At 41.0% G+C, this 22,281-nt stretch overlaps 1 protein-coding gene across 1 annotated transcript in view; it reads left to right on the plus strand.

Moving 5' to 3' along the window:
* Nucleotides 1-15,061, plus strand: part of LOC125893750 (testis-expressed protein 264) — a 43,890-nt gene extending 28,829 nt beyond the window's left edge. The window contains exons 3-4 of the mRNA XM_049584641.1: nucleotides 4,024-4,189; nucleotides 12,891-15,061. Of these exons, the coding sequence (XP_049440598.1) occupies nucleotides 4,024-4,189; nucleotides 12,891-13,177 (453 nt within the window). The 3' untranslated portion in view covers nucleotides 13,178-15,061. The remainder of the gene's footprint in view (nucleotides 1-4,023; nucleotides 4,190-12,890) is intronic.
* The last annotated feature ends 7,220 nt before the right edge of the window (nucleotides 15,062-22,281 follow it).

Consider the following 22,281-nt stretch of genomic DNA (forward strand, 5'->3'; position numbering starts at 1 on the left):
CCCAGACACAACATTTAGCTCCAAATCCACAAAACCAGCCTGATAATGAAGGAAATCTGAAACGATGGCATTAGAGTCAATGGAGCACAGCTGTGTTCAGACCCTGGTCTGAGCTGGCCCAATGCTATATGTGATGATTGACCAGTCTGCGTCTGGCGGCGGGACTTAGGGAAGGGTCAATTGACTTTCCATCAATTCTTTGATTGAGTAATCAACTAATTGTTTTAGCTCCAGGCTGGTCTGTCTTTCGAATACAATACATGTTCCCAGTCCAGCTCTGTCGTGCAGCTCTTATTTTTGCACACACATATTATTTCATCTGCCTCCCTGTACAGCTGAGATTCGATACTGAGGTCATGATTGGTCATATTCTTAAATGTGTATTGTCTACTGTACATGCTAATAAGATAACAATACAACAATGGCTCTTGTTGAGTGCAAAAAAATCTTGGTTATGTCTTTATTCTTAGTTAAAAGTCTCTTTCTTTTAAACAGCACCTTTAGTTATCCAGGAGAACTTCCATGAAGCAATAAAATCTGTAAGTTATGCTGAGAGCACACACTGGGAGAGCGAACCCTCTCACTGAATATTAATCCATTCAGAATGAATTAGCATTTAGCATTCCTTTATTCTTCACTCACTTGTCTGGCCATCACTGTTGGTCTGAAAAAGTCAGAAGTACTCACCCCTGCGCCTCTTGCCAAAGAGCAGTTTCACTTTTCCATTAATGAAAAGAACATTTGAGACTTTAATGTGCTAATGCAGCGTCTGCCTCCTGTTTCTACAAGATATTCATTTGAGGTGAAATGAATTTTTAGTGGATGTTCAGTGCTAAGGCAAACAAAAGTAAAAGAAAGGAGGCACGAAACCTTGGAATAATCCGTTGCAAAGGCAGATGCACAGATGATTCATTCAGCTTTGAGCAGAAGCTTGATAACTTTCAACAAGACAGACAACTCGTTTTATTGTTGGCACCGCTGTCACAAAAACAATCGCATCAGTTTCTGTTTTCCTCAGAGCCTAGCAACTACCAACAACACAGGACACACTGCATTTTGTTGGTTGTTCCTGCGTCCACCATTTCCATACTGGGGATAGTACATCAAAGAACGTACACTGATACTCTTTGGTAACTGGGGATAGCTATAGATAGCTACCAAGGAAAACAAAGGCGCTATCCTCTTCCTGTTTTGGTTGGCTGGTTGACTCACTTCCTTTCTGCTGTAAATTGATCCTTTACTTTCTGAGAGCTCGTACCCACTGGCAGACAGAGTTGGAATCAATGCATACATCCTAATGACAACTTATTAAAGCAATAAGTTTGTCTATTTTGACTTTAAAGTAAAATAAAGTGACAAGAAATCTAGAAATATAGTTGCATCAATCACAAAATCAAAAAATGAGTCACTGTGGCGAGGAAAGCAGTTTCAAAAATCATGAAAATGTAAGCTGGAAGCACTGACAGAAGAGTATAAATTGGAGAATTTAACCAATTCTTTAATTTTAATAAGAGAAAATAGCAATGATGGGGCAGCAAAATGGCTTCAAGTCACAACAGCACAAAAAATTGAGTTGCTGAGCAGTGAGTTGTTTTGTTTTGTTTGCATTTTTGAGAAACCCAAATCTGTGTTTAACCTGAAATGTCTTTTCCCATCTCGAAGGACTAATTAGGTCCCATTATTGCTCTGCGCTATAACATACTCGCCGAGGGCTATGGGGCCATTCTTCAGGACCCGATGCTCCCTAATTTCCATCATGAGCTCAGTTTCGTCACAACGTTTCCATTTCCCACAATGTAAATAATAATGTCCCAGTGACATTAGACCTAGGGCCAAGACCCTATAAACACTGGAAGGCACATCCGAAATTGTTGTTTTGAATGTTATTATGAATTTGGACATCTTATGTGGCCTCCCTAATCATCCGACCAAAATATTACTAATTCTTGACAGGATGTTGCGAAGCAAACACATGTCCACTTTCCTCATCCTGTGATGAAGTGAAGGCTGAGTCCTCTCTCTGTTAGGAGGTTCCATTATTGTCTTTTAGGGGTAAATGCAGTGCTTTTAAAGCCCACCCTTGTAATGCTTTGTGCTCGGATCTTTTAAGTATGCCATTAGACCGAGTCCACTCTTATTTGGTTCATCTTATGCTGTTAGATTCTCTCCGGTACTTTTTTGTTTAACTTTCAACACCAACTAGTCAAATCAAATGTCTTGTGCATCCATTGTACTCAATATTAAAGCAAAAAAACATTTTGACAAACCAGAATTTACCAGTGAAATATTAACGCTGAACCCCTCTAAGTAGCTGTTTACCAACCATGTGCGTGTGCTGCTCCTCATTTTCACATTTGATCATTTATTGATAGACTCTGAACTGCAAAATTAAACCTGTGTGTGAGTGTGTGTGTGTGTGTGTGCCTTCATGGATGCGTGTACATCAATATGCAATATGTAGCAGTAGCTGATGAGCCAGGCCAATGAGGATACACAGATGTTCCTGTAGGAAAAAATCCGCCAATAATTGATGCCGCTGAAATCACTGAAACTGACAACGTTGTTCCCGCAGACGGCAGCGAGAGGAACGTCACTGCTGTCATAATTGGGCTGAAAGACAGATGGTGAGCGAGATGATAGGCCGGAGTTTGAGAAGAAGTCGGCTGTCTCCTATAAAGAATCTTGTGTGTGTCTGTTCTGTCTGCGAGCCTGATTATCAGATCCTTCGTGTGAGACGTTCGTGTCGTTCCAATAAACAGTAACCTACCTGTCACTGCTTCCACTTTGCTTGAAACTGGAACGTCAGCAAGGGATGCCGTACTCCCAGGATCTGACAAGAAACGATCATAATCTGAGCAGTATCTCATCTTGGAGAGATGTCATGAATTTGCCATAGTGTAAGTAATGATTTATGGTCTAAAGCAGGGGTTCCTAAACTTTTCCATGCTGAGGCCCCCCAAATAGCATAGCTTTATATGCGCCCCCTCCAATTTTCTGAGGCTCCCCTGACAGCCCCTCTCCTAATTAAAGCTGTAGCATTATTTTAAGCCACACTAAATGCTATGATCTCTGTGACTTGGCTCACTTTGAACCCTTAGCCCTTTTCACCATAAAAATATAATATTTCCCATGGTTAAGTCTGATGTATAATGTCACATCTCATAATAATCAACATCTGGTTTATTAGTTTGTCAAACTGCATCAAACAGCAAAAAATCTGTCTCTGGCTGCAGCAAAACGGACAAGTAGTGATGAGAACAGACATCAATTTTGGCAAATTAAAACAAATCACCTTTAAATAATTGATCACATTGAGACACTGCACTGCAGCTGCAACGTGTTTCCGGTATCACTCGACATTTAGCATATGCCAAAAGGGTGCAAGTAACAGACACTGGATGTGCATGAGCAGAATCACAAAACAAGCTGTACGAAAGGTTAATGAGCCCGGAGAAGTGGAGTAGTCTCTGTCATGTGAGACTTCCCACTTCTGGAGGAGCGAGGCAAGTGACAGAAGAAGAACAGCATATTTAACAGAAGCAGCGTGTGGAAGCTTAACATTCATGAAGACAGATTGTAGGCCTGGATGTGTTGCATGTGGGGTGTCATGACGGGGTGCATGTGAGTTCAGGGTGTGGGGCACTGAGGTTCTCACATATGAGATCATGTCATTTTCACTCATCGTTGGACTCTTGTGGGATTGTTGGCATGTCTGTGCTTGTATCCTACTATGGTGTTTCCTCTGTCCATTACATGTACATGTATGTGCATATACAGTACAGACACATAAAGGACATTTTCCAGTGTTAATAAGTGTTGATGGGACTCTTTTTAACTTCAGCAGCGATGACTTCAGAGTTAAATTAGCACTGACGTGTTTTAATTAGCCTCAATTCTGCCATTAAATTCCCACTTATTACAACGAAACATCCAAACTTAAAAGGATACCTGTAATGTTAATGTATTACTCATTGTAAATCATGAACTTGCTTTATTCTGAGCAACTTAAATGATCTCTTGCAGGAAAGGAGGCTGTGTGCACACCCGTTCCTTGAGATCTACAGAGAGGGTCAGATCCAGTTCATGGCCCCGTTGGCTCGGCAGGGAGATTTCTACGTGCCTGAAGTCCGACAGGCAGAGAGGAGTCTGTCAGAACAAGAGGAATTGCACAGTGACTCAGAAGTCTCAGGTACGTGTACTTCATGCTGTACTACATGAGCACGTACTATATTTCTTTCGAGCTTACAGGTAAACCTAGTGGGGTTCAAAGCCCTGTTGAGGTACAGGACCACAGGCTGGCCAGTGGTACAGCTGGAAAATGGCTGTCATTATACATGCCCACATAACAATTGTCAGAATAGACCCTTTTAAGGATGACGTCACAATGACGTCATTTCATTAGCTGGAGGCAAAACATGACTCTAGGAGTTTTAAAATGTCGTCTTGTTGTGTTATTGGGAGCCAGAATAGAAGGAGTCATGGCTCATAACTTTAATTTAAACACATACCAGCCACCACTGCCCGTCAACAAAAATGAAGACAACTATGGTTAAACATGATAAGATGAGAGGACTAGACAGAGGCGATCATCAGAAATGCTCACGTGTTCATATCAAGTTAGGGAAAAAGTATTTACTGTTGTAGGAATTAATAACGTTAAGTGGATTAAAGGTCATCATGTCCACCTGATCAGAAATTGGGGAGGTATCAAGAGGAATATTGGATTTCTCTGTAACGCTAACTTTTTAGCACATTAGCTAACATTAGCTTCAATAGCAAAACAAACTGGAAGAAAGTGTTCAAGTGTCGTCCTCCTTTGCCATCCTCCTTCCTGTGACATCATCCAACCACTGAGTGAGAGCATACGGGTCAGCCAGTCTAGTCCAGTTGGTCAGTGGTGGTCCCGGAGACTGAGTGACCTGACATGGTGCATTCATAAATTCAGTCTGACGCTCTACACTAAAATGAGAGCCCTGTTGGTCGAAAAAACGGAGCGTTATATGTCTATGTGAAATAATGAATGGTTAAGTTAATCACATAATCACTCAGCTGGGCACTCTGCTGCTCTGTCTCCCCAGACAGAGTGCCGAGAGTGGGTTCTCCCGCTCTGAGAGTGCGATGCTCTGGATAACCCAACGATACACTCAGACAGCGCTCCGATATTATGAACGGTCCAGTTTGTGCCAGAGTGCGCTTTGAGTATTTCTGAATGTTCCACTTACATCATCTTTCTTATTTGACTAAAACAAGTCAACAGAACTCGCTAGCTAGCACTAGCTAATGTCTGTGGATAATTGTTTTGTCTCCGGCTAAGTCCCGCCCACCAAAAAACGTCATACTGTTTAGTAACAGTAAAATGGTCTATTAGATCATGATTGCAAATCAAGCCTGGTTTGTCATAAACTTTGTCTGTCTGCGGTGCTGAGCTGTTAGTGTACAGTGTTTTTAGAGCCTTTGAGCTGCTGGTCCCAGCAAGGAGGTTGATGAGAGCGGCATGAGTGAACCAAAATGGTGACCTTGCAGGCTGTAAAACCAAAACAATGAGCTGAAAGATTCTAAAACTCTCACTAGAGCCGAGGAATCCTGCAGAGTCAGGTGATAATGCTCTGAGGGTTTGTCACATTGAGAGACCACTTTTACATTTCACTTATGCTGCGTTCACATGGACTCAGGCAGATGGTAGACAGCAGATGGATAACATTTTCTGGACAGCACGAGAAAAGCAAACAAACAAACAAACAAACAAACAAACAGTTTGACAGATTGGCAGCACAGCATGATAAAATCTTGCTACAGTGAGTGTTGTATTGTTTACATCTAATGGAATAAAATGTATTAAATCAAACTATTTCATGTCTGTTATTTTATGTAATTATTCTACTATTGTCCAGTAATTGTCCAGATTGCCTTGTGTGAAGAAGCTACGCAACATCTGGTTATAAATTCCGTCCCAGGGGACGGCAAATGGTTAAAATATTGGCTTTGGCTGGCTATGTGGTTTACCGAATCGTTGCTGGTAGTCTCTGCTGGACTCACCTAATTGTACCGTCCCGTTCTTGTCCACTAAAATGATATCTGTTCTGCTGTCTGTCTGATTCAATGTGAATGCAGCATTAGTCATTTGACCCATTCGATTAGTGCTGCTTTAACCATCTTAATAGCCACCAAGACACCTTTCAGAGAAATGAAAGTGGCTATTAATACCATAAAATTGTATATAAAAAGTTACTGACATGTTACTTCTGGGAGAAAGTTTTCTCCGTCAGTTCTATACAGTCAACTACTTTCTGATGGCCATTATAAAGCTGCATGTTAAGTGACCTGTGTTTCGGCTTAAGCATTCAGGCGTTGGATCTGCTGCTTGGGTGGGACCCAGGGGAATTGGACCTTGTTTCTACTGCTGTTTTGTTTATGAGCAGCCCCGCAGAAGCAAACTGTGATTGACACCTTCCTAGGTGTTAATGAAAAGCCCAGACACAACAGCTTCTGGTGGAAGTGTGCTGCCACTCACCGAGGGGCTGTCCACAGCTATACGGACGCCATACGGAAAACTTGCCTCCAATGTTAAGGATGCACAAGCACTTTAGCACGATTCACTTGACACTGATTTATCCTCACAGGATTTAAGAGCCTGTGAAGAAGTGTTTTCAAGAGTCAATCCTAGTTGAGGCGAGATTTAGCTAGTCTAATCACGAGTTGACATGGAGTGTGAAAATAAGCCTATTCAATGTTAACAGCCTTGTAGCACCTAATTGCTATGGCTGTGTGACAGAGGCCATATTGTTCAGTTCAATTCAATACAAGCAGACCATATAATGAATCTGAAAATATCCCAACTGAAACTTAAAGGACACAAATACATGTGAAAAAAATCACCACATTGAATGAAAGAGGATACACAGGAGACCACATTATGATATAAATGTAGTAGATAGTATATGAGCGGTATTAAAGCAATTACGAGTGTCGGTGAAAAACAGAAAATTAATCGGCAGCAATTTCAATATTGTCTGCTTTTTAATAAACTTAATTAATTATTTGTTTACACTCATGTATCAAGCAAAAATGCCAAATATTTTCTGCTTCCAGCTTCTCAAAATTGAGAGCTTGCTACTTTCTCTGTTTTAAACCATTGCACATTCAATATCTTTGGATTCTGGACTCTTGGTCAGACAAAACAAGCAATCTGAAGGCGCCACTTGAGCTCCAAGGAGCACAGTGTAAAGTGGTTGATATATTCAAGGGCATGCCTGCCCATGATTAAATCTGCTTTTAGGCAATCTGCTTTCCAAATTATTTTAATTGCCATTTTTTTTGTTGTTGTTTTGTTTCTTTTAATTCTTAAACTGGCAGAAGTTTGATACATCCTCACGTCCTCGGGGATGATGTTAGAGCAAGTGCCAGAAATTTAGTGATGCTCTCCAAAACTGTTGGCCATCCTTTCTTAGTAAGAGTTTTTTTTAGAAGTGGGCTAGAATAAAAGTACTGACCAACTTCTCTGTAATTGTTGCCTCTCCAAAAATAGTTGTGTGCAATTCTTTATCAATTGTCTTCTTTAAATTGAAAGTGAAATGACTGATTTTGCACTGAAAATTCATTTTAAAGAAGCCACTCCCTTACCTCAACAGGTATTATAATCCCACACATATTGTCACATCTCCAATACCTCGATACCCCAAAACGTCTTTTGGATGTCCACCCTTTATAAAACACAGAGAAACTGAGTATCGTTGACAAATCCGCTGCTTTTCATGTATCATGGGTGCGGTGCATAGTGGGAATAACGTTTTGGTCCATGCCTGTGAATGATAATGTGACAGGCAGCCATGCTCCTGTCACAACGAGATCAACTCAACCAGGTCAGCGGAGCATTCGGGACACTGGAGGCATCTTTGGTCCATTGATCCCCAACCCACCCATCCGATTCCCAGTCCTCCCCCATACTGACCCCGTCTCAGTGACCGGATCAACCCCCAGCCTCCTCACACATGGCTCCTCACTGTCAGACAGCAGTCAAGAAATCGCCCTGTCATTCTCTCTGTGGATCCACACAGGTCTCTGGATGTAGTGCAACATTAGGTTTAGCCGGACATTAACATGTTCACTAGAAGTCTTTGTTAGTTGCAACCAGAGCTCTTTTAAAGGCCTATGGGGCAAATCAACATCAAATCTCAAGTTCTGAAAAGCAAGTGTTGAGTCCAGGTCATGTCACAAATCTTCCTGTTGCTTTCAGATCTCTGAATGTCAACCTGAATTTAAACGTTTTCCTCTAAAGGAACAATTTCTTTGGACTAAGATAAAAATACTACTGATCTCACATCTTTCCTTTAAATGTAAATATAGAAATGAAATAAGTAGAAATGACACTGAACCGTTTCCCATGGTCCAGTACAAAAGAAAATTGCAGGTGTTTGTTGTTATGGTGACAACACGTCAGTGGGGCTGTTAAGTATGTCACACTCACTAGTTTGAGAACGCCGTTTTGGCCTGTTCTTACCCTTCTTTTCCTTATTAAACTGAAAAATGCACTTGTTTCTCTCTGTCACAGAACTAAGACTAAGGCTTAATTGCCTTCTTGAAACACACTTCATTTAAACTTGACAGAAACAAAAGACAACTCACCAAAACCATCTTAGTTAGTCGTATTTGTCATCTTGTTATTCAGTCCCCTGCTCCAACAAACACTAACTCTGGTTTGGTCGAAATAAATTGTTAATTTACTGAGTTAGATGTAAAAAATGTCAGCAGCTGGCTCTACATGCCTTCCAGCTGTCCACTGTGCGGCGGCTCTCGCTCCCTCCTCTGAGGCAGCAACAGTGCATCATGTTTCAACAAACATGAAATGATTGGCAACAAAAGAAACAGGAAAATAACAGTGATGAAGATAAGTTAAAAGTAACTCCTTGTTGCTTATTGTGAAAATGTAACGTAACTACTCCACTTCTCGTTTGGATGTTACCGCAAAACCTCACCTCAGTGAGTTCGCGACCTGCCACAAGTTGGTTTGTGTATACAGAAGTTTATATAGAAGTTAGCCCCCTACGACGGTTACAGTGGCAACAGTACACATAAAAATAGCCGCCACTTTGACCATCATGCTATGTGGGTTTGAATGGGAACATCCGGTCTACTCTCATTTTATTTCTGGGTGTATAAAGATATAACCAGTAGCTATTAGCTTAGCTTAGCAGAAAGACTTCCTGATTCAGTTAAAAAGGGTTCTCAAAAATCTGCCTACCAGCATCTCTACAGCTCATTACCTAACATCTTGTATTGTGTTTGTTTAATCTGTGCACAAACAGCAATGAAGAAATGAGAAGTCATGGTTTTATGGAGAGTACCATGCTGTAAGTACAGTATTTCTTGGCCTGGTGCAGTGACTTCCTAGAGTGTTGTCCTCAAAATGACGTTGCCAGGCAACTAACAGAGATTGTGAAATTAATGTTAATTAGTGCACTTTGAAAGTGCTGGTGGGCAGATGTTTTTAACTTTGGAAAGAGTCAAGCTAACTGCTTCTTCCTGCTGCCATTCTTTAGGCTTTAAGCTTAGTGCATCAGACAGAGACACAAGTTTGAGTTTGGACATCAAATCTTGACCTGCCTCAATTCGGCAGCATCTTTCTCCGTCTCATTCCAGTGGAGGATCAACTGTCACTCAGATGCATGTAGAGACTGATGCCTGAGGGCACCACTAAACCCCTCCAATCAAATGCGGTGACAGCTTTCGCCTTTAAAAAATGAAGATATCATTCCTAATGTGTATCTTCCAATCCAAATGGGATTTTTCTTCCTCGTTGACTGATTAAATTCCGTGACTTGCTTTAGGCGATCAACCAGCAGAGGAAAAACCACCAACAGACCAAACTCGTTGCTCTATCGGAGCTCAGTATGCATATTTTTAATGTTTTATTTCATTTTTCTCTCGGTCCCATCAATCACAGGCACATGAGGTGGGTGTAAATTAATCAGCGAGAGCTTGTGGCTAGATTCAAATATGGATGATTTTTATTTGAATTTTGAATACGTTTTTATAAAGATAAATAGAAGTTAATTCGATACTGTACTTCGGGTTTAACTGATTTGTATGCCTCCCATTTTTTTCTTATGTACACAACTTCTCTTCCACTGGGTGAAACTCGTCATACTCCACTGTGTGCAATATTATTGTCTAGAATAAATAATTTATCAGTCCGTCAGCTATGCAGTTTACATGCAATTAATTGCAATTATCTGTTGTTCAAGCTCCTGTTGATGCTCCACACTGACCCCAGTCTCATATTCTCTGTCAGCATGAGCTGATTTCCTCAGCAAGATCTCTCTCACCTTTTCTTATATCATATTTTGGGCATGTGTAAGGCAACAACATGAACTTTTAGGGCTTTTATATTTTTTAGTGTAGTAGCAGGCAAACAATATTCCATCATAAACCAACAGATGTGCTCTGATTACACTTTTTAAGGCAGATAGATAGCATTGATGTAGGTGACACTTGACATTCACCTTCTACTCAAGGTACTTTTTTGGGTTGTAGGTAGGTAGATAGGTAGATAGATAGCATTCATGTGGATGACATTCACCTTCTACCCAAACACCGTTACAGACCAAGTATCCCTCCACCATGGCAACGGCATTCCCCAATGGCAGCCATGTCCCAGTGGGACAGTGCACCATACCACACCTTGAAAACTGCTCAGGAATGACCTGAGGAACGTGACAAAAATGTAAAGGCGTCGACCTGGCCTCCAGATTCCCTAGATCCCAATCTGATTGAGCATTTGTGGGACGTGGTGGTACCCCAGAGGTCCTGTGGTCATGCCTCGATAGGTTAGAGGCCCCACAGTGGATCGGACTTGGCTCTGACCTGTTGAGGCATGGACACAGGACCTCTGGGGATGTCCTGTGCTGCGGATCGTTTAAGTCCCATGGGTTGCGAGGTGGGGTATCACCTCTTCAAACACACATCGATTGATCGGATTGGGATCTAGGGAATTTAGAGGCTTGAGCTCTTTGTCATGTTCCTTGTGTGGCATGGTGCATTGCCCTACTGGAGGGCCACTGCCACTGGGGAGCGCTGTTGCCATAAGGGGTGGCATTGGCTGATCAGTGTATTCTCTCATATTTACTTTTATATATGTTTGTAGTTGTCAAGTGTTTGTGTTTGTCCATCTTGTCCAGTTTGTTGTCCTTGTAACAGAAGACTAGAGTCAAATTCCTTGTATGTGCACACATACCAATAAAACTTATTCTGATTTCCTCTTAAGTATTTTGCTCGTTGGAAGTCTCCTAACTTGAGCTCAGAAGTATGACATTTAACATGTCTCTGAAGCTTATAGTTCTGTTTTCTACCTTTGAAGTTTAATGAGGAATAAAAAAAAGTGTTTTGCTTCGCTGTTTGGTGCCTCAAGAGCTTGTCAGCAGCTACTTTCACTGAATTTGTTGTCTTTTTCTTCACCTTGATCAACTCAATGATTTGAAATCTATGGATGCATTTGTTTAGGTTACAGCCAGTGTTTATCTGAACGCCCAGAGTGAAAAGCTAAATGGATTTTCAGAGGGAATACATTTGATGATTAATAACTGGTGATTTTGAACAGTGATAAGTTGCTCCATTACGATAGTCTTTGCCTAAAGATTCATACTTCTTATAAAGTCTTCCTCAATTGAGATGCTGAGGCCAGAATAATTAGTCTGTCAGCCTGTCATTCGGTTAACTGCACAAATCTCAGCTGCCTCTGATAATTTGTCCCATATCATAATGTTTTATCACCTGTAACACGATGATTAGCCTCCTTCCTGCTTTTGGCCACTGTTTCATATGAAAGGTTAGTTCTTGTGTGTATCATCGTCAGGTGTGCAGTTAACAACAGGCTGGCTCAGTGTAAGGAGATATTGACATGAGAAGAGTGTTATGTGGAAAAATTTGCAGCCACACAAAGACAAAAGGTCAGCAGACAGGCACACACAGGTATGAAATTGATCCTATTAACCTGCGAGGAACAAACTAAAAAACACTGAGGAGTCAAGTGGTCGGGCTGCTTGTATGAATGCCTCCAATTAAAGAGCAGAAGACCTTTAGCAGAGTTTCTAATTAACAACATTGCAGTGCCTATTTTGAGTTCTGACTTGAAGTTGCAGCACAAGGTGTTGCTTCTCTTCCCATAGTTCATTAACAAGCAGAAAAATATGTGAGGAGCAACTACTCTGGATTTTATAAAGATTTCCTGCTTCCTTGTTCACTGATCATCCTAAACCGAACTGAATGTGCAAGATTATATTCTTGATTCCGATAAAAAGAATCTCAATGACACGGGGGATCCCCTGATTTATTCACTGCTTAAATATCTACATACTTATAACTACCGACATTCTCATGCAGCCTCAGCTATTTGTGTTTAGAGTTAATTAGCAAATGTTTGTTAGCTCACATGCTTTACTATACATGACATGGTAAACATTATACCTGGTAAACAAAGGCATGCTTATGTTGCCTTTGTGAGCATGTTTGCATATTAGCTGCAAGCGTGACTGCACACTTTCTAACCTTGTATTATGGCATTGAACTGTTTTAACAATCTCTCTTAAGCATATTTGGAAAATATTTAATATACTGATATTTCATTTGAAGATACATTCATACATGTTTGTATGAATGTATTTTCCTGCATGCATATGATTTCCAAATAATTGATGAGTTTGAAGTTAAAATGAATTTATGGAAGAGATAATAGCTCTGAACTGAAGTCACAGTGCAGCTCAGACACCATCATGCAGATTTTGGTTCAATCCCAGCACTGGATTTTTGGGCAGCCGAGCTTTTCTCATGTGGTGTTTGTTTATAGAAGTCCTCTCACCATCTGTCCATCCCCTCCTTTTGTTTTATCACTGCTTTAGGTGCAGACTCTAACAGCGAATGCAGCTCAGGGAGTGGGGTTCTCCTGTTGGACAGCAGAGAGACATCCCTGGCGGGGTCCTCGGTCCGCTCTGTGCCTCTCCAGGATCAAGGGGATCCAAACTACAGAGGGAGAGGCTCCAGGGGAACCTCGTTTAAAGAGGCGGACTGGGAGCAGGCTGGTGGACAGCAGGCAGACAGAGAGGAATGGCTTCATGGAGACACCAACCAGAAGAGCCTGGAGGCTCCCACTCAGGAGTTGTGGGGTGTTGTCGGTGGAGAGGAGTAAAAGTATTAGTAGAGGATGAGAGAGTAAAGAATTGAAACTCAAGAGGTTGGGACTTACAAACTGCAAAAGCGTGTCTCACTGTGTGTTCAAGTTCAAATGGGGAAATATTAAAGGATAAGGCTTTACTGTGAAAAAATCCAGCCCAATCGCCAGGAGAAAATGTTGGCACTGTATGTCTTTGCAAACTGTGGATATGTGGCACCTTGATGAGACAGCTGACAGGCTTCAGATCGCTGTTCAACACCAACAAACAACAAAACCAGTGGGGTTTTTTTAGACATCAACAGCATTTCCAGCTGCAATTGTACCACCAAAAAAGGGTGTTTTAAGCCAAACGATGATCTTTTTCAAACCATACCAAGTTTAATTTGTGCCTAAACATAACCACATGTGAACCAAAGCATTGTTGAAAAAGTTTCAACATATCCGCTACATATTAACGCACAAATATCGTAACATATCTGTGGTTTGCAGAAATGCACAACACATTTTTTTTTCCTGGTGACTGGGTTGACAAATCCCATGAAAAGATCAAAAACTGACAATGTGTTAGCCTTCCTTACCCTGAAAGCCCACTCGCTCCTCTCGGAAAATCCTGAAAAACAGGTCGTGAGTGTATGTCATTTTGTTTTAAAAAAGGTTAAACAATTTCTTTAGTCATCTGGACACTGTAGTGTCTAACAAATGTTACTTGAACAGGAATAAAAACTGCATTTATTGGGGACTAGTTTTAGCCGCGGATTGATCCACATTTTGAGCTCTAGCGCAACTGGTCCAGCCAGGGGGTCCAGATTTCTCTTTAGTCATTAGTTCAAGATCCATATAGTTTATACATTTAGCGACATATTTGCGTTTGGCCATGTCGTTGAGCTAGTTTGCTGTTTCTGTCAAGTGTCTGTTAGTCACTCACTCTGCAGCAGGAAACAGCACTTCAAAATAAAAGCTCTGTGCCAGAAATTCACTGTACTTAAAAATAAAGTGTGTCATTTACAAGCTTGACATGTTTGCTAGTCACTTCCATTCAGAGTGGACCCGCAATCCACTTTTGGACTGTGACCCAAAAGTTGGGAACCACTGTTCCAGTGAGTATATACAGCAGCAGTATGGTGTATGCAGGATCAACTCTAGGTAAACCACAGTGCCACAGTGCAGCAGTGTGTTTCACTGATGTGTTTGTAATAGTTACTGGACAACAACGGAGGTCTATGGTACAAAGCAATATGCTACAGTCAATAGGTACAATTGTTAGTAAGATTAATTCATTGCTATTTTTTGGTCTTTTCATTGGATATGTTGATAAGAAGAGAAACAAAGAAAACAACCAGACTTTTTTTTCTACTCTTTTAATCACAGTTTTATAGTAAAAGTGTTCAAATCTGCTGGATATTGCTGACAGAAATCAAACCACTTGAAATCTACAGAGCTTATTCGAGTAGCCTGAGTTTCTTGAAACATTTTTACAGAAGTGATGATTCAGAATGATAAAAAAGGAAAAAAGAAGCATTTTTACTTGAAATGTCCTTATTTTGCTGTACTAATCCATAACTTGCATTTCTAAGGTTTTTGTTTATCAGAGAATTGTTCAGGGAACATACAGGGAATTCTGTTCATTTCAAATATAGTTGTTTACTTGTTTACGAAAGGCCACGGTTCCGTTAATTAAAACTGACATAAGGCATCGAAATTACTGAAATTACTATAAGCACACAGACTCACAAAGTTATCTGTAATTTTTTTTTTAAGTTTCCCGTGTTTGATTGAATATTTGTGCATCTTGTTATAAATATTTTATGTATTATTCACAAGGCTGTGTAGCTCTGTTGGTGATGCACGTGTTTTGATATAAAATTTATTTCATTCCCAAAAAGAACGGTGTGAACGAATGCATAATTCCCTTCTTCGTGTAGCCCTCCTGAGCACCTCTGAGATTGGAACATGATTATGGTGAGTGTGCAGCCTGCTGCCATGATCAGTCAAGGAGAAAGATGACAAGGCAAGTGGGCTGACCATTAATATTCATTTCCCTATCACTGAAAGCAAAGCTCTGTGACTCTACCTTTTATTTACATCTGTCCTCTGGCAATCTTAAAATTATCCTCACACATTCATCCTCAGCTCCTTCATTCTCTCCTCAGCCGTCATATTGTGTTATTTTACATTCTCAACCTTTCTCCCATCTGCCGTCTCTTTGCACAGGCTAATTTCTGTTTGTTTTTTCTCCCCTTTTTGTTCTTCTCTCTCTTTACTTCTGAAATAAATATGGCAGCTACGGCCGGGAAGACCACCTGATGACCCACAGCCTATAATGTGTGTCCAGTCATATCCACATCCTTCATCTTCCAACAAACAAGAGATCACACAGAGCTCATCGCGGCAAGCCGTGCCCACTTGGAGGTTGCGGGCGGCTCAAAGAGATGTGCATGTGTGTGATCGAGTGAGAGAACAGCCATATATGCCAGGTTCAAGTAAATAGCCACTGCAGTATTCTGATCTAAAACACATTCATTTAAGATTGTCCAGATTTTCGTTTGGAAAGAAATGACTAATACCAGCAGACAAAGGCTTCTGTCTACCCAACTAAAAAAAAAAGAAAGTAGCAGAGGACTTTTATTTTGACCAAATTAAAGACATTTACATAATAAATTGATGCAGAAAAGGCACAATTTGTGCATAAGAATTCACCAGAATGCAGGAAATGAAGTGTTTGATGCTCACATTTTTCTGGCAGAGGACATCCTAGCTCCCCATTTCATATCTGTTCCACCAAATCTTGAAACAAAACCTACATAAAATGTTTAGTCACATTTTTTCCTGAAAGCATCCTTCTTCATGTTAGATTAGATTTTCATCACATGCCACAGGTGTGTATAGCCATACTTTTGAATGTTTTGGTGGTATCTCCGCACACTTAAGTGCTAGCTCTGTCAAATTTACCACGCTTGACTTTACCACACTACAGACTGTATGGGTTGTAGCTACTGCAGTAGTGGGCCAATCACAAGTCACATTAAACTGGAGAACGCTTGCTGTGATTGGCTTTGAGCAAGAACATACAAATAGTAATTCTGTTCTCAGTCTGGGTACCAAAAGGATCAAATGCCGGTATTTTTTGACTGGAGAAGTTTGGATATTCTTGGGTCTTGGTTATTTCAGTTGATACCTTCAAGGTATTAAGTACTGATGTCCAGACCTATCAAAAACCACACAAATAAGACTTTCTTTAACTATAACTGTGGCATAACTTTGTCAGATAAACCAACATGTCATCCTGCAAAGGCTACACAATTGTCCTTTGCTAAGCCCCACCCCTTTGTGATGGTCCGACAAGCTGCCAGAGTAAGCATGGAGCCCACACTCTAACTGCACTCCCTGAAGAAATATGATCATATTTTTGGAAAACTGACTTTGGAAACTTTGGAAAAGAGTGATTCCAGAGAGAAGCAGACAGAGGGGTCTACAGTCTGTGTTTGAAGGATATATCCAGGATGTCAAACTGACTCAGCAGCAACAACAGGTTAAAAAGACAAAGATAGTTAGAAGCTAAAGCCGAACTATAGGCTACAGATCACAGTGTAAAAGTGAACCACCACATCACTGCTGATCGCCACAAAAGACAATGGATATAAAGGAAACTTTGCTGATATTGAACCATCTGTGTGGCATCACAGTGTGTGCAGATGAATGGTGTTTGGCTCAGCCTCGGTGCTGCTGCCAGCACCCGGACCTCTACTGCCAGATGGGCGGGGATCTCCAGGGGAAGTCAAACAATGTTCATCTGCGCACACTGCGATGACACACAGCTGGTTGATTATGAGCAAAGTTTCCCTGCTTCCCTTCACTGGTTCTTGTACATCAGGGTCGGTCTTTTTTTCATTGTTATAATCATTAAAAAGCAAAAGCAGCATGTGTATACATTCAGTAGGCTATATTTTCAGTAGCTAGCTAGCTAACACTACACTTTTCAGGGTTTGGTTTTGGTTTTGGAACAGGGAAGAAACGTATATCTTTTTCCAGCCTCTCCAGGTAACGAGTGTCATTAATACACGACGTGCCCCAGACACAACATTTAGCTCCAAATCCACAAAACCAGCCTGAAAATGAAGGAAATCTGAAACGACTGCATTAGAGTCAATGGGGCACAGCTGTGTTGTTGTAGGACCCTGGTCTGAGCTGGCCTGATGCTAGATTATGGTGGGAGGGACTTAGCGAAGGGTCAATTAGACTATTTCAGCCCAGAGGATACTTTCAGATAAGAGGGTATCTTATTTAAATTAAAGCTATTGTAAATAATGATTAACAACACATTACAGTCACATTGCATTAAGCTCCTCTCCCTGACCGAGGCTATTAAGTGCTTATTGAATCAGGGATCTGTTTACTGAGTTATCTGGATGACTGACTGAAACCTGAAACAAATCTTGGACACTACAAAGTTATCCAGATAACCCAGTAAACCTACTCTTTGGATCCAGACCTCAGGAGCATAATTGTTTATGGCTGAATTGCATTTTTGGGCATCATCAGTGTGGTCTCTGAGGAAACTGATATTACATTCATGGAGATCTTAAGCTGCCTAACTGTTCATCAGAGTCATTATTTCTCTTCACAGTTGCTCGTTAAACTACTGTATGTTCTTACTCCACATGGAAACGCGAAACAACAACAACAACAAACGAGCCTGTTATGGCATCGCTCATTCATAATTTTCTCTGAATTGGAGTTGCCTCAGAGACTTAATTGGCAGAATGCTGAGCTTTTGCTTGACAAATGCTCTACAAATAAGAAGATCTATAGGGGGTGTTTACGTTTTTCATCTAAATGCTGATTGCTCTAAAGATGCGGTGAAATTCTCAGAGGATGAAGTTAAACGAGATGAATTAGCTTTAAGAGTAAATGTGAAGAGATGCTTTATGTGTGTGTAATTATAAAACCTCTCTGGGAGCTGTGGGTGTACTCCTCTGATTCACATACACATGGGGTTGGAACTTGCTGAGTCCGTGCTGATCTGTGAATTATTTGTACGCTGCAATGTTTATTGTGCACACAGATGGGGCATAGAGAATCTAATCATAACTAGTCTTACATATGGCATCACTGGTGTGACAGAGTAATTATCACGGTGGGTAAATACTCAGGGCTGGCCATGTCTTTGGAGGTGTTAGGCATACTGTTTTATGTCTCTGGGTATGAAAGAATAAATCCGGTTTATTACAACGTGTTTCTTATTTTCTTAGTTTAGGATCACTGTTCCTGTCAACAATAATCACTTTGTACTCTTAAAAGAAATTGCTGAGATCTGGGTCTACAGTGACATTGCTAAAAATACTTAAAGGGACAGTTCATTTCAAAATCAAAAATACATGTTTTCTCTTCTGACCTGTAGTGCTGTTTATCAATGAGGATTGTTTTGATGTGAGATGCGGAGTGTCTGAGATATCAGCTGTAGAGATGTCTGCCCTGTCTTTAATATAATGGAATTAGATGGCAGTTGGCTTGTGGTGCTCAAAGCGCCAAAAACATATATTTGAAAAACTCAACTCAACTGACAGTTTAAATGAACTTAAAACTCAAATAAAATCAGGAAAGGCTCTCCGATAAAAGTATGTTTTAATAGGGGACTTAAAAGAGATCGCTGACTCAGCCGACCTGATTTCCTCGGGCAGAGGCCCTGACGGCAAACGCTCTGTCCCCTTTAGTTTTCAGCCAGGTCTTTGGAACAGACAGAAGACCTCTGCCCAAGGACTTCAGAGTATGTCCTGGCATCTACGCCACTAAGAGGTCAGAGATATAGCTGGGGGAGAGACCATGAAGAGCCTTAAAAGTAATCAGTAAAATCTTAATATCTATTCTGAAACATACTGGGAGCCAGTGTAAAGTCAATTAATAGATTTTTGATTCAGGCGAGAAAAGAGGCTGTTGCAGTAATCCAGGTGTGAAGAGATGAAGGCGTGTAAAATTGTCTCTGTGTCTTTAAAAGTTAAAATGGTACTGTATTTTTAAGGCTTTGTGACATGTTGCTCAAAACTTAAATTACTGTCAAACCAGACTCCAAGATTTCTTGCAACAGGTTTGATATTATCCAATAGAATAGGGGACCAGTCAAAGGCAGAATTTGGAAAAGTAAACTTGCATCTATGGATGAGAGGCTCATGCTCATGACAGCACAAGATTTAAACATTAATGTCGTCCTCCTCAGCTGTGTTGTGTTGTTAGCTCAGTGATGCCAGGTGAGTTAGCAGTAGATGCACGCTTCCTTCTGCGTGGTGATACAGTTGGCAGGTGTAGTTCAGCACCACAAGCTGAGTGCCACCTGGTTCCTAGTTCCATTATACTGGAGAGAAGGCAGACTTCTCAATGGCCGATATCTCCAAAACTCAACAATATTCTCACTCTAACCTCGTCACATATCGACGTTTGGTCATGGGCCTTCCTCGTCCAGATATGACATGAAAGGTACCCTGAGTGCGTTGGTTGTTGATGTTCTGGGTCGCCGTGTCAAGTTCTGCCTGTTACATGCATTGTCGTCTTTCAAAATACACTTCCGTTTTCACAGGAAATTTACCGTTTACATACAGTCTCTTTCAAAATAAATGCCCTTCGTCAGTACAGCAGCATGAATTGATTTTTTTTTCCTCCAACAACTGATGCATGTGGTTGGGTTTAGGCAACAAAAGCAAGTGGTTAGGTTTAGGAAAAATGAACAGGGTTTGGCTTTAGAATCTTACGGGATGCCAACACCGGTCTCTTGGGTGAAGGTTGGTGTTTGTTGGATTGCCGGATTTCAGCAACTTTGGAGTAAGACCGGGCTCTATTGAACTACACCCACCAACTGTATTGCTATGTAGAAGGAAGCGTGCATCTCCAGGCGAAAGGCTCATGCTCATGACAGCACAAGATGTAAACATGTTGGTGAAGATTCTCAGTCATCCAGGTCACGGTAATCTTTAGTGCTGTATCGTAGGCAACTGGACTCGCTTGAGTTTCTTGAAGACTGAAGGAGCCTCTGAGTTCACAAACTGCAGAAACCTCCTGGATGAGAGGTGAAATGTCCTCAAGAATTTCAAGCAAGTCCTGTTGCCTGTGATACAGCACTTAAGATCACAAGATGTAAACATCAGTGGTGTCTACATCTCAATAGCTGATATCTCCAACCCTCAGCAACTCACCTAAACAACCTAGACTGATAAACAGTGCTACAGGTGAGAGGGAAAATATTTATTTCAGGTTGAACTGTCTCTTGAATGTACACCTGCTATACATGCAGTATTTGTGGACACATTGTTTCCTGTCCAAAGAGGTATTATTGCTACTATTACAAGTGCAGTCACATTGTGTTTTACCTCCAAATAGTTTCAGTGATCTGACTAAACTCTTGGCTTGTTTACAAAGCTTGGCTTCTATCTGGTTGTCTGACTGCTCCAGTTTATTGCCACACTGGACTTTGTTTCTTTCTGTCCTCCCAGCAATTACTTTAATGAGTAGAGTGTAATCATGGCCAGTAGAAATAAGGCCAAAATTATAATAAGAACCAAGTTGTAATTCAACAGAATGATCCTGAAAGCAAGGATGAACTGTCGGGAGGGAAGCTGTGACTTTCCAGTTCCAGGATGGTCTCTGGCTATTAAGTAATCACGCTGCTTAAAGGGGCAGTTCACCTGGATGCAAACAAACAAATGAAATTTATTTTGTGCTGGTTCACACTGGATGTAATATTAATTGGGAAAACCTTCCAGTCTGCAGACCTTGGTAGAAACAGGTCTTTATAAAAGACAGAAAAACCAGACTATTTCATCAGCGGGAAGCAATACTTCTGTTAAAAGCTTGTTTGTTTGTAATAATACCAAATGTTTCCACTCTCATGAATATCAACAAACTCACAAACACCACATAGAGAATCTAAATTGTTGATTTTGCACTGATTGTTTTGTCATCCTTTATCAACGCTGAATTATCAGAGACCCACGATGAGAGCAGCAGTCAGACTGATGCGCGCTGACCACTGGCTTGGAGCGCTTTGTCTCTGTCCTCTATAATTTCACTCGACATTAATTGGCATGTTCCTATCTAAACTCTGCATTCCGCCCACATGCCCTCAACTATTGTAATGTAAACTACAATTCTATTTCAGGAGGAAATTGGTCCCTTTGTGTTAGCTGAGGGAATTATGCAACAAGCAGGACCCGCTCGTCATTTTAATTGCCATTGTACACAGAAAAAAGTTTTTCTCTCCGCAACCCCCTAACTGCAAAGTAGCTATTGTTAGTGCGGGAATGAAACATTTGAAAATGTGAGATGTGTTTTGCATGAGTGTGTGAGAGGTGGGAAAAGGTGAGGTGAGGTGCTTGAGCGTGTGAAGGTGTCAGAATTCATACTGAATGAATTTAAGGTCATGAATATTTCCTGATTTAATTGTAACTGGTTGCCCAGTGGGATACTGAGTTGGACACAAAAAACCCAAACTGGTGCAGCAGACCTGTTCTGCACTCCTCGCTAATTATGCAGCAAGAATGTTGCTGATGTAATATTGTTTGGGCTGAGAGAAGAAAGTGCACAGCCCGTTGCATGAAATGGTGTCTCTGCAGAATGCTACAGAGCAGCATGTAGTATGGTTAACCTTAATTACCAGTGAGACTTTGAAGCGCTCCACTGTTGGCTGCACTGCTTTTAAATAGTTAATAGGCTGAATCACTACACTGAGGGTCATTCGTTTGGTCCATGACAACCATTTTTTACCTTTTTCATGTTTGTTTATTCAGAGATATTTGCAACAACACATTAGGGTGAATTATGTATTTTCTATTTGATTCAACCTTGAGCTCAAGCGTGTCTTCATCCCACCACATGAGCTGAGCTGCAGATTAAATGATGCGAACTCTCACTGCTTTTGATAGCTTTATACGTGTGTGTGGGAAGTTGTAGCCTTTTTAGTGGAAAACAAACTGTGCAAGGTGCCTCTCGAGTTTGTGAAGAGCTGTGCCACTCATCTGGAGTGTGATTCAGTTTTAATGAGATGGAGGTGAATGAGGAGCTGGCCAGCCTTCATAGAGGAGGAGAGAGAGGAGAGAAAAAAAAAAAGTTGATGCTCATTTCTCTTTTCTCATCTT

This window comes from Epinephelus fuscoguttatus, linkage group LG1, assembly GCF_011397635.1.
Source record: "Epinephelus fuscoguttatus linkage group LG1, E.fuscoguttatus.final_Chr_v1".
NCBI classification, from domain to species: Eukaryota; Metazoa; Chordata; class Actinopteri; order Perciformes; family Serranidae; genus Epinephelus; species Epinephelus fuscoguttatus.